The sequence below is a fragment of the Ammospiza caudacuta genome, chromosome 14 (assembly GCF_027887145.1).
Source record: "Ammospiza caudacuta isolate bAmmCau1 chromosome 14, bAmmCau1.pri, whole genome shotgun sequence".
Taxonomy (NCBI): Eukaryota; Metazoa; Chordata; class Aves; order Passeriformes; family Passerellidae; genus Ammospiza; species Ammospiza caudacuta.
In genome coordinates, this window is record NC_080606.1 from 7,390,605 (window position 1) to 7,404,341 (window position 13,737).

The 13,737-nt window shown below is 38.8% G+C and overlaps 1 protein-coding gene across 4 annotated transcripts in view; it reads left to right on the forward strand.

The window, feature by feature from the left end:
- Positions 1-13,737, forward strand: part of AFF2 (ALF transcription elongation factor 2) — a 330,786-nt gene that overhangs the window by 297,711 nt on the left and 19,338 nt on the right. For all 4 annotated transcript variants that reach the window (XM_058814367.1, XM_058814370.1, XM_058814369.1 and 1 more), the window contains exons 13-18: positions 1,704-1,938; positions 3,815-3,954; positions 4,501-4,564; positions 7,863-7,999; positions 11,136-11,207; positions 11,572-11,665. In XM_058814367.1, the coding sequence (XP_058670350.1) occupies positions 1,704-1,938; positions 3,815-3,954; positions 4,501-4,564; positions 7,863-7,999; positions 11,136-11,207; positions 11,572-11,665 (742 nt within the window). The remainder of the gene's footprint in view (positions 1-1,703; positions 1,939-3,814; positions 3,955-4,500; positions 4,565-7,862; positions 8,000-11,135; positions 11,208-11,571; positions 11,666-13,737) is intronic.

The following is a 13,737-nucleotide window of genomic DNA, read 5'->3' on the forward strand; positions in this document are numbered from 1 at the left end:
CAAGAACACGTGTGTGCTTTGTCAGGGCAGTGCTCACCCTCCTTTGGAAAATTTTCCTCTGGAAAACGTTCAGAGTGTTGTGAGCCATAACTATGGTAACTTGTCTGAGTTCCAAAATGCCCTTTGGGGGTCAGAAAGCAAACAGATGGAGCTTTAAGTGAGAACTTTCTGGAGGACATATTGCAGGACCACATGTGCATGAAATCAGTCTCCTCCAAGAGCTGCTGGTCTGGTCCAACATGGTTGTTTGCCTTTGATCTTCTTCAGACCCATGTGTTTTCCAACAAGGACAGCATCCATCCATAAGGCAATATGAATTTGAGCTTGCTTTATTTCTTCAGTCTGAAGATCTTTAATATCAGAGGGTTTCAAATAAGATATTTTTAACTCTGCTTCAGTTGAATTAAAGTAGTTTTGGGTAGAGGAGCTATAAAACATGAAGAGTTTGTTTGATTTCACTCTGTGGTTTCACAGGTAAGGCTAAAATATTTCTGTATCACCAAAGGTCCAAGTAGGGCAGTGACTGAGGTGTAGATATTGATACTGTCAGTGAAACTGCAGAAGAGGCCAGGCTGAAATGAGAGAGAGCTCCTAAATGAGAAGTAAGGAAACCTGGGTCGCCTTCTCCTCTTTCCCTGGTTACTTTGAGGCAAAGGAGATCAATAATTCCTGACACTGACTGAAAATGGGAACAAAACATAAATTCTTGTTGACTTAATTTGTTATTGAAATTTTAGTCAATAATCATAAACAGTTAATGATCATGTAGTGCAATATTAGATGTCTAACAAAAGATTAAAATTCAGGTTATCTTCATTGACTGAGCTGGGACAATACCTAAAATAAAAATCTATGAGTAGATTAACATGTTAAGCAGTCAGTGAAGTCTTGGGTTTGGTTTTTTCTTTTTTGATGAATTTGAGTGGAGAAAGGCCTACCAGGTTGGGGGTTTTTTTCTGGTTTTACTGTGCATCACAGCTGCCATTGCTAGCCAGCTAACAATCTCTGTACATAAAACAGACAATAGATTATCGTGTTACTTGAGCTTTTATGTCAAAACCACATTCATTTTCTGAATCACGTTCAATTCATCAACCAATATTTGCTCAAGGGCTTTTGCCAGCTACAATGTATCATTTTAATATAGTGTTGAATGTTTGCTTTATTCTAGAGGTTAAATAATTATTATCTTGTTATTGTTATGGTTATCATTTTGTAGTTGTTATAAATTCTATTTTTGGTTCATATGCTGCCATGTGCTGTTTGGGTTTTTTTGCAAAGGTTGCTTATGTGAGCCCTAATCCACCTCTTAAAAATATGCTTAATGTTAAACACATAAATAGTCATACTTGATGTCAAAGGAACTAACCCCGTGCATAAAACTTTCCAGCACTTTGCTGAGTCAGAACGTCTATGACCTCTCAAATGAAGACTGACTCAAATTAGCATTTAAATTGGGTGCAATTTGTACTAATGCACTGCAAGTTGTCCTCCAAAGCAGAAGGTTTCTGCAGTCATTGAAAAGGCAGAGGCAGCTCTTCTGTTTTCACTGCTGTCCCCTTGTGCCTCGCCACGGAGGGCACGGGACTGCAGGACAGACTGGAGGGCAGAGCTGGCTTCTCAGTAAATGAGATGTACAGCTTTGTGCTGTGGGGAATTAACCAATATTCTTGAAGTGCATCTGGTTTTTCTGTGTGCCCCAGGAGCAGCAGTAGCTCGGTGAAGAAGGTGACAAAGAAAAGAGAAGAGAAGCTGTTCCCTCCTCCCTTGTCCCCGCTCTTGGACGACCCTGTGCACCGGCGGCACAGCAGTGACAACAGCTCCTTCAGCCAGGAGCCCACTGTCACCAACACCTCACAGACCAGCAGCTCTTCCTCCTCTGCTTCTAAACACAGAAAGAATGAAAATAAATCTTCTTCTAACCCCAAAGGAATCTGTGTAAGTAACCAGCCTCCGTTGGTGGCGGTGAACGAGATAAAATGAAATCAGTTCAGCTTTATTCTGTTGGATTTTTTTCCCACACAGTATGTGTTTCTAAATGCTTATGTAGCCCCACTCAGGGGGAGTGGATCTTTGCTGAGCCAGGCATAAACAGATCTTGCAAGCTCCATTTTTAGGCCAGCATTAGGCATCTGCTTGGTGTTGTCTATCATTCCCTGAAGCACCTGAACCCTGAGCCTCAGAGAAGAGCCTTTGCAGCCATCAGCTAGCTGAAATTAGTCCCTTAACTCTATAGCTGCAGCATTCACATTTTCAAAATAAAACTTCCAGAATGTCACCTGAATTACTGCCCCAAATTCTCAGCCAGAATTAAGCACAGTAGTCATACTGAATATTATGGCCTAAACTAAACAGACAATAACAATATAACAAAAAATTCCTGTCCATAGTACACTCAGCATGGTAATAACCTCTCTCAGGTTTTCAGGCTCACAACAGTAAAGTTTATTTATGCTTAATCTTCGTTAATTGTTTGTAAGCTTTTAGACAATTTGTCAATTGGGGTTTTTTTCCCCGTAGAACAATATCACCATCAGTGATTCTCACAGAGATGGTTCTTTATTGCTTGCTTTTCACCAAATTCAGGTAGGGTTTTTTTCTGAAAATACATGAAAAAGAGCCAAAACTGCATATCAAATTCACTAAAACAACATAAAATTTCACATTGGTTTGTCACCCTCTTTTTAGGTTAAACAGAGAAACTCCAGGGTTTTGGCCCATTTTAGAAAATAGTCCTTCCTCTAGAGTTTCAAACCCATCCTTTCTTTATATTATCAAACTGTATCTTAGTATCACTGTCAAAATTAAAAAACAAGAAGAAAATTCTGCCACAGAAAAGGCCATGCATAGCCCCATTTTTCACAGTTCACCACTTTGAGAGAGGTTGTTACCCTGCACTGTAATAGTAAAACTCACAAGTTGCATTGAATTGTAGGTGACAAATCACTTCACCTTATTCATTCATCCCTGTTGCTTTCTGATATCATTGTGTCACTTCAAGCTGCGCCAGTAATACACACCACTTCAACTGAAATCAGTGCCAAAATGAACTGCATATGTCAGCAAATAAACAGTGCTGTGTAAACAGCAGGGCCCCTTCCTCTCATCCCAGCATCTCTAGTCAGATTTATCCTTTGTTAATCTATTATCTTGATGCAAGAAATATTTTTCCCCTAAAATATGTTAGACTTCTTTCCCTAGTTCATTGGTTCATCTGTAATTTAGTTTATCTGGTTGGGGACCAAGCTTGCAATTTGCAATTGCCTGATTTAAAATCTTCTGTTATGCTTCTGGTTTTAATCATTGCAAAGTCACAACTGACTTCTGCTTTCCATTCTTCCTTCTGTAGCAAGAGAGGAAATTGTTCCCTGCTGAAATCCAAGCAGACTCTTCAGCCTGTTAGCTCCTAGTTAGCTCTTAGTAATATAGAAAAAAGATTCCATTAGTGTGATAGACCTTGAAGAAGTTGAGTTTAGATGTAGCCTGGCCCATTAGATCTCCCCAGCCTTGCTTTAAGTGTTTCTAGTCAGTAACACCATGATATCCACCAAGACCTTGCACCTCCAAGTGTAAATTACTGAGTTCAGGTGAGAGCCCAGAAGTGGAGCTGTACTCCCTAATTAATCGGTTAGGCTCATGTTACAAAGAAGGGAAGGGTGGTTTGGTGAGGTGACATGAAGGTAGGTGGGCTGCTTGGTGCCTTCTTAGCCTTTGGTTTGTTGGGAAGGGGTTTTGGCAGGGAGGGTGGATGTGAGCACTTATATGGTCGGAAAATGTTTGTTTGAACTGTGAATAACAGTCCTGTGTTTCCTAGGAGGAAGAATCTCACAGTACACCCACAGCCAACACTCTTCTTGACACCAGCCATCTAGAACCAGACATCTGGTCTGCAATGCCAACACTTTCCAATGGGAATTCTGAGCCCAGAAGACCCAAAATAACATTTGATGATGTGTAAGTTTTATTGACTTTTTGCTCTGTGATTGGGATTTTTGTGCAAGCAGAGGTCCCAGGGAAAGAGAATATCTTTGATTACAGTGCTGGCATTGGGCACCTGTGTGCATAGTGCTGCACAAAGGCACACACAGTTTTAATCTTGGCAAATGAACTGTTGTCACTGATTAATGAAGATTCTGTTGATAAATGTTTTCAGATCATGAATGTTGGTTCACGGTAATTCTTCTTCATTTTTTTACTTTAGCTCCTCTAATGGAAACTTCTTACACTTAATTAGTTTAAAATATTTTTCCTTTTCCTCTGTTCAGCATACATTAATAGGTCCTTTGGGCAACCAGTTTCTACAGCTACTCATTTTATATTCTGGTCACCCATCATATCTCTGCATACAGAAGCTTGAGATTGATATCAGGTTAAGATTTAAAGAGATAAGTGGGCATATATGTCAAAACTCTTCTTTAAAGCAATCAGCAATATTTTCAAACAACATTTGTCCAACTATATGAAAGCAAAGACTTGAATTAATTGATTTTGTCTCTCTAGGCTGCACAATGCAGATTATTACATGCAAGAGGCTAAGAAGCTGAAGCATAAAGCAGATGCACTGGTAGGTTATCACAGGTTTTTTTGTCTCTTTCCACTGTGGAACTCAGTGTTAAAAATGAACATTATTGCACAAGATCTAAAACCTCTCAAACCAAGAGGAACTCTGCTACTGACTAAACTGTGCTTCAGTTTGTGCTCCATAAACACTGTGCACAAGTTAAACCCTGAATGCCATTCCTAACTTTTAAGTATTTGTTCCCAAAATAAAGCTACTTACAATAGCTGCTGTTTCTTCCAAGGGGGAACAACAATCATGCTGTTTATGAAGTATGTAAGATGGTTTTATGAAAGTTGATGTGTACTTGAAATTTGTTTTTCTATTCATTTTGAGCCTAAAACAGAAGTGATGAAATATTCCATAGCAGAAAGACAGGCAAATCACCTCACACCCCATTATCATGTGGTAAAACTGTTTGATATTTCCAATCTGATTGTTTAAAATCTGAGACAATTCATTTTTATGTACTACATTCATTTTTATTGCTTGGTTTTAGCCTGATAAAGAAAGTCTCAACACACTTATTCCCAAAAAATCTGGTAGTGAGGTAGTTCAATGCTGGGAAAGCTTTTTTGCTTGCTTTACCCCAGAGGAAATTCCAGTAAGATGGGCCTAATTTTGCCAAATGTTTGGATTTTGATAACACTACATAATCTGACAGATTGTTTTCTGCCATGGTTTGCTCTATATGAGTTATTGCCAGTTCTGAAGTGTCCTTAATAAACATTTGCTTTGTAGGAAGGGACTTTCTCTCCTGTGTGCTACATAGGGTGCAGAACAGAGGCTCATTCAGGAAGACTTAGTGGAACTTGACTCCTCTACTTAATTTAACTAAGATGTCTAAAATGGAGTGTGGCCATCCACTTTGCCCTTCAAAGAGCTGGGTGATTATTCACCTCTCAACTTTATTATTTCTGGGGGTTTTACATGTATATTCTATCATTACCCATTCGAGATTTTGCACTCAGAAAAAAAAGTTTCCAAAACAATTCCCTGCTATATTTTTAAAAAGCAAACTAGCCAAAGTCTCTCCCTCTGCTGTCAGTGAGCTGAAGGAGGAATGACATTTCAAGCTGCCTGCTTCAGCTCTCCAGGCTCCCTTTTGGCTTGGGGCACAGTGTCTCCAAGTGTGTTTTCTGTGTGAGGTGGGTTGAGGGTTTTGGCACCTGTTGTGGCTGTCAGCAAGGTGACAGTCATCCCTCCCAGCGTGCCCGTTTGCAGGAGGTGGCCTGATGGCTTCCAGCCAGCTCAGCAGGGCACATCCAGCCCCAGCCTGGCTCTGCAGGCTCACAACACCTCCCACAGCTGGGTGACCTTTAAACAAAGCACACATGGTGCTGGCACAGGGCTACCTGCTCCATGCTAGCAAATATTTACAGGCTCAGGCCCCGATGATCTCAACACGCTCCATCAATTCATCTCCCTCTGCAGCCAGACACACTCACAAGGTGCTGCCCTTCTCTGTGCTCTCGCCTGTGCCTGCAGGATCTGGGTGTTTCTCAAGCAGCGCTAAGAGGAGCAGGCACAGCCCATCCCTCTGCTGCCTGCAGGCAGGTCCTGCCTGCCACACACAGTTTGACACCCCGAGTGCCCCAATGTGAGACCGTCCACTGTGACCAACTTGTTGGCATGCGTAAATATCCATGAACAAAGTATCTGCTTTTTCCTTCTGCTATTTAGGTCTCAAGTCTTTTTTTTTTTTTCCCACCCAATGCAGCTGCACACAAATAATCTCCATGTAACAAATTTGGTGTGCAATCCAGTAGTGTTACTTGTCCTGTGGAAACAATTGCTGCTGGTTACTCGGTGCTGACATGACAGAGCACAGGCAGCATTGAAAGATGTGTTGCAGTGGCTGGAAAGATAATGCATGTGACCTCAAAATGTGTCAGCAAATGTTAATGAGATTTGTGGCAGCAATGTTCCTGAGCTTGTAGAGAAAATAGATTTCTGGTGAAGGGCAGGACGTTTCATGTCTTACGGGAGCGACCCATGGAAACCTCTCCTTGTCTGGGGCTGCAGGAAGGGATCAGCTAATTTGGGTGGGCTGGCTGTACCATATGGAAGAGATCTTGGAGACCTCACCGTGTGCCTGTCTGAGATGTGACGAGCTGGAATAATTCCACCTTCTTCAGAGAATCAGATCCCGTTCCTGGCTGAAATTCTGTGTCTCTACTAAATCTGCTTGCAGCCAGATTCTTTTTTCCATACCACAAAAAAAGTCATCTTTGGAAGACTTTTTGTCTTCCAAAAGAAATGTAAATTCTTCTAAAGTGAAAAAAGGACTTTGAAGAATATGCTGATAAGCAGCCACTGGAATAGAGAGAGAGCAGTCAGAAATGTTTCCATTTTCTGATCATTAAGTTAATACCTATCAATTATACAAAGGCTCTGTACGTAATCAGTGCACAAGAGCAGTAGTTGTAATTAAAGGTGGGCAGAGAGAACTAGTTATGGCTTAGCAGGAGCCACAAAGACAAGTATACTGTTATCTTAGACCAATAATAAATGTTATACTTAGTATGTTTTTAGAACAGGCTTCTGTTTTGTGAATGGAAACATATGCAGATGCATCAAAAATATTTTGATAGAGACATAGAAAGACATTTTTAAATTATTTAAAGTATATTGGATCCCCTATATCAAATGCCACATTAGTAGAATTCTTACATTCAGCTATCAAAAACTGAAAATGTTAAATACTATTATAAAGTGCGTACTATAAAAATGTCATATATAATATTCATTACACATAAAAAACGAAATCAGTATGTCTAAGTCAGTTTAATCACAACCATTATGAGGGCTAAAACCTTTTGCAATAAAATCCTAGTAAAATGAAATATTAAGCAGTGCTATATTGTCTCCCCTTTTTTTTCCTGCTCTTTTACTCATCAAATAAGTGATGTGATTTTTTTTTTAACCAACAGTGAACACAGAATATGACATCAGCCAAGAGGCATGGAGTTGTTACTTAACCCTTGCATAGTGACACTCAAACTTAGTTCATCTGTCAAGGAGCAGTATGGATGTGCACAAACATGCTTAGTGCCCTTTCTTGCCTGTGTAAATTCCTGATGTCAGTGAGTATACACTGACTTTCCTCTGTGGAGCATTCAGCCACATCTGCCCTGAAAAGACTTGGTAAAAACGTATCCTGCCTTAATTACTGTATGAATTCATTCCTAACTACCAGTGACACTTTGCTTTCATCCTAAAGCTAGTGTTGCTTTGTAGAATAATCTGCCCATCTAGAAATCCAAGCTGAAGGATTTTCTTGACAGTGTCCTTCCCATTTCAGCTGGAGAAGTTCGGCAAGGCAGTGAATTATGCTGATGCTGCCCTCTCCTTCATCGAGTGCGGGAACGCTATGGAGCGAGATCCATTAGAAGCTAAATCTCCATACACCATGTACTCAGAGACTGTGGAACTCATCAGGTTAATGTCCTTTCTGTGATCATTTTCATCATCTCATTTCAGTCATAATTAGAACCTGCTATGTTTTAAAAAATACCATTTCAACGTATTAATGATTTGTCCAAGGCATCTTCATCTCAGAAGTCATCATAATTAGTTCTTGCCATTTTATTAATGTCATGGAAAATTTATAATTGATGGACACTGCTTTTATAAATTATCCCCTTTAGAGGTTATAATGTGAGTGTTATAATTTGCAATATTCATAAAATTAAAATTGAAATGTAGTGGGTGGAAGTAAAGTATAGTAATTTCACTGTTTGGCAATGACACTTGTCTTTTAAAAGGTGTAGTTTTATAATTCAAAACATTAAAGGGAGTCTATCAGGATTTCTATTACCAACCCTGGTTTTAGAAGTTTATAACTTGGCTGTTAAAAAAGACAAAAACTGAAATTTGGGATATAAGATCAGAGCCAGAGAGGAAGCTTCTGCATATATTGTCTTAAAAACAGTATATTTTTAATGTTTCAGGAATGTGCACCAGCTGAATTAATTTTAATACAGTTTTGTAGACTCATAGGCTAGAATATGGATAAGAGAGTCTTTACATACTAATAAAATGTCTGAATTATTATTCTAAAATCTGCTACTGCTCCATATAGCTGCTTCATAGTCTTGGGTCCATTGAAATAATAATCTCCTGAGTAACTAAGTTTTCTTTACCTGAGCAAATTATCAAAGTGACATCAACCAGGATTAAATTTACCTGTAAGTAGAACAACAGGATTTTTCCTCTTCACTGTGATGCGCCTTTGCTTTCCCCAGTGTATGCTGGGAATATCCTTGTTAATGTCAGTGTAATTACTGGCAGTTTGCAGAAGTGAAAGAAAAAGGGGCAAATCAAGCCCTAAATATTTGGTTTCTAATATGTCAACGGTGGTTTTTTTAACATGCCAGATTAGCTATTAGGGACTGCCAAGATAATGCATGTTTTACATTTTGAATAAGTAGGTATTTGCATAATAAAATGTATCAAATCTTAAGCTCTTACTCTCAGGTAAATAATATGCCTGTTAAATATTTAAAAACATGGTTTTTACATTCTACACTTCATAAAGGGAAGAAAAAAATCTAAAGAAATCACTCAAGAAAAAAATTATGTTCACTCAACACTTGATCCATGTTAAACCCTGGAGAGCAGAAGACTTAGAAAAGGAGCCACCTGCCTCTGCTCTGCTGTGCCCAAATCATCCTGCAGTCTGACAGCATGTCCTGAACTACACAGATGCAGCTGCATGGCAGAATAAATTGTATTTGAAGAAATATTCTTTAAAGAAGGGAGCCCTTCTTCATAGAAGCCTGTGCTTATTTTTGTTTTTGTAAGAAAACCACACAGCCCATTTGTAACCGTTGCTCCTCAGTCCAGCAGTTTTTCTGTTCAGAGTGCACAGAACAAAAAGCTGTGTTCACCCACAACATGTGAACCGCTTAAATCAGGAAATGGCAGCTCCAGGAGTGGCTCACAAAAGGGCAGGACCTGCGGGGAGTCGGGTGAGGGCACAGTTTATCTTGGGGTGGCTGGCACTCCTCAGCATCAACAGCCCTGCTGCCTTGCTGCTCCTGGCACAGTCCTGCTGCAGGCTGGGGAACAGGCATGGAAGCAGCACCTGACCTACTTCTGGAACTGTTCTTGGCTGTGAAAGAATCTAGAGAATATGTTATAGATCTCCAATATATAAGTGGCTTAAGTCGGGTGAGATTAATTTCACCACCTACCACCAAAAGTAGAGTTGAATTCACCACCTGTTGCATGCAGCATCTTGTGGCAGCCAGTGAGACTGATTTGTCCATTTAATTGCTGTCAGTGGGCAGACATGGACAAAAGGTGATTGCCCAGGTGAGCAGCAGGCTCAGTAAAGCTCCATGGACAAAAACCCAATTCTTGTGAGCTACAGTGGGTGCTGGATGTAAGTATGTGGCTGTGCACACAACACTTTCTCAGTGTAGCTGCTAATATTAACATAGGTTTTTACTGTGAGATAACAAACAGAGGGAGATTTTCCTCACTTTTACTCCTCCCTTCATCAGAAGCACAATATTCCCCTTTTGCATTTAGCTGTGTCTGCCCTGACTATCTGCATCAGACACCTATTTGTGAAAGCAAGTGGAGCACCAAAGAGATTGGGACTATCAGAAATCTGACTGTCAAATGTGTTTTAATTTAATGGTAATGCTGAAATCCCGAAGAGACACAGATCTTTGTGTTTGATCACATTCATCCAGTCTGACTAGAACCCCAAGAGCAGGTGGGACAGGATGTGGAGGAAGCTCTCCAGCTGGGTGGGATGGGTGCTGGGAGCCAGGCAGGGCAGAGCAGCTCAGCTCCCTGCACTCCATTACCTCTCTGTAAATGGGAGCTCATCAGGACTGCCTGGATACCTTAAAACTTTCTTACGCAAGGCTGAACCCTATTACTTATTCTAACACAAGTACCTGTGAAATTGCATTAGGGCTCAGAACAATGATTTTATGCGATGAATTGATTTTCAAGAGACTAATGCACAGAATGGAGTGTGCTCAGTTAAAGGAAATAAAAGACAGAAGAAAATAGGAATACTCAATCCTTGATCATCCAAATGCTGAACAGCAGCAATTAAATAGAGAGGGAAGACCAAGTACACAAGATTCATAAATTAATGAGCCCAAGAATGAAAAAAGCTGTGAACGTGACCTTTCCTGTATGTAAAACCATTTTCTATATAAAATATATTTATAAGAACGATTTTGAAGATATTATTCAAGTCCAAAGTACTATATGTAAAACATTATGTATTACTTTACACTTCAGTACCTATAGGGCCAAGATCTTATGCTTCTGTTCAACACTCATCCCAAATGTTTGCAGGACTCAGCCTAGTTGGCTGGATATAATATCATTAATATGCCCAAGAATAGTTCACCTTGTTGGCCCAAAAAATTGGTTGATGATTTACTTAAGGCCTCCAGATTTTAAGTGATGCTTTCTGTTGAGTTTTACATTGATCTCTTCATTACCAAACACTGTGACCAATAACTGTTGCAGTTGGAGAAGAATATCTGATTGTTTTTAGAAACATCTTAACTCTCAATTTCTTATCTCTCACCTTTCTAACAAGGTATGCAATGAGACTCAAGAATTTCACAGGCTCTTCTGCCACAGAAGGGGACAAGAAATTAGCAGTTTTATGGTAAGTCCCTTTGTGACAATGAGAGAAGCAGCTAAAATCTTAAGGAGGACTTTAAAAATACTGAATTACTTAAGCAGCTTACAGAAGATCATTATTCTTGTTTTCCATTAAACTATTAAAGGATAACTAATGGATTTCTTCAGCAGCTGACTAAACATTTATTCTTCTAATTTATACTCTTATCAAGATGGGATTTTAATGCTTTTGACCACTTTTTTTTTTTTTTCTCTCCATTTGCTTATGTTTCAAAATGTAACCTTAGAACAGAGACTGCAAAATATAGGTCAGCTTTTTTTTTTTTTTTTTAAGTTTATAGGTTTCATTAAGCAATGGAATTAACATAATCCTTTCCTAATTACCACAGCTACCGATGCTTATCACTTCTCTACTTGAGAATGTTTAAACTAAAGAAGGACCATGCTATGAAGTACTCCAGATCGCTGATGGAATATTTTAAGGTAATCTTTATTCTGTTTAATTTATTGATATGAAATGAAATTCATACCAACACTGAGAGCTCTCGCAAGTGTAACTGCATGACTTAAAAGTCCCGCATTTAACCTCTCCCCTGGGAAATGCAGGCAGGATGGATGCCAGGGAATGGGGACAGAAGTGATTTGGGGGATTTTTGGATTAGTCACTTGATTCAAAGGACCATACTCAGTTATTCTACAAAAATAACATTATTCTCAACACCATGTAATGTTTATGCAAGTTTCTGATTCTTTCAAGGTTTCAATGTGCAAGTGGTTATGAACTGACCCCTAATGGACCATAATAAAGCAATTATTTGGGCTGTAGTTAGTTAAGTTTAGATTTTAGATTCAGTGAGATTTCCTGAAGCTTATTGCAGTTTCACAGATTTCTTCTTTTATTCCTGTGGAACTTCAAATTACCTTATCCTCATCTTGAAGGTTTGTCTTTACCTTAAATTGAGTGGAGATCTGATGGTCATGACTTGGGGATGTTTCATTTTACCTTGTCAAATGATGTTTACCCAGTAAGAATGACAAATCCTCACTGTTCCTAGATTAGGAGAGAAATAGAATCTTTCTTCAGCTGTGAGGTTTTGATATTTATATTTCACTGGCTAATGCTGTTTGAAGCATACATTAATTCTTTTACTTTATTACTACATATTATTCTATAATGATGTAATTATACTGGCTTGTCAGCCCATCAGTCTTTTTTTGTTGGTGTTTTCAGCCTCTGTGAATTTGTTCAAGGCTTTGACATATTGGTACTGCAGACCAGTAAAAACCTCTAACACTGCAGTTTTCATGTTTTCATGTAAATGGTGATAAAGTGGTCCTTCTGCTGTAAAACTCCAGTTCTGAGATGGCAGCAGCCACAGTCCTGACTACCCATGTGTCCCCTATGTGTGTCTCTGTGCAAGTCCAGTAATGTTAGTCCTGATCTTGTGCTTAAATGGAGACTCTCTTGTACCATTAGGAGTGCCTCTGTTGTGCTCATGGAGTTTTCAGTCAGGGATTTGCACAACAAATTAAATTTGAGCTACACACATTTGTAACCTCAGCATTTTCATGAAATGTATTCCAGCCACTTCAGATTTTATCCAGGTTGAATGGAGATTGTATCTTAAAAAAATTATTATTAGACAAATAAACCTTTTCTGCAGAAAGTAATGATTTCTTAAAAAAAAATAAAATAGGTGGGAGCAGGAGAGATTCTCTGTCCTTAAAGCCACTTTATTTTCTCTAGCTGTGCGAGTAGGTAAGATAAAGAACATATTTACTACTCCCAGCATAATAAAATGTCCTTTAATGTAAATTAAAATAAGAGAAAAAAATAAAAATGCAATAAAATAGAGGAATCAGGAATGCCAGGCATAGAAATGCAGTTGAAGCAAAGTGTTTCAGTTAATGTTACAGTGTGTGTGTGCTGTGGGCACTGTAACTCACCTGCTAGAAGCAGGGTTTGAGTGTATACAGATTATATGTTCAGGTTCTTTCTGTAATCAAGGCACAGGAGGAGAAAAGAAAAGAATGGGAGCTATTAACTATGTGTTAGTTTTGTATTGCTGCACTGTGTTCTCTGTGTTCACTAGCAAGAATCTGTAATACAAATGAAACAGATTAACTGTTTGAATGGAGTTGTTATTCAAACTTTTACACAATTTTAACTGTGAAAAGCAGCCCACTGTTTACAGCAGAGCTGGGGAGAATTTTTTCAGCTAAATTGTTCTTTATATTTTTCCTCACAAATGCCACTTTATCCAAATTGAAACCATTTGTGGACAGAACTGGTTCTGATTAATTTCCAATTAAAAGCTTCAAAATTATACTTTTAACATTTCAAAACAGAAAATAGCCATTTAATCATGAAAGCAATTTTGAAATTTAGAGGCAACTTGGAGTAAAATAGCACTAAAGTGATAATTTTTTTAAATTGAAATCAGACCTTTTATGATCACAAAAAGTGACATCCTGTCATGCATTTCCTCTGAAAGTTTGAGGAAGATTTTCATGTTTTTTAAAATGTGTTGCCAGTAGTCACTGAAATATTTTTG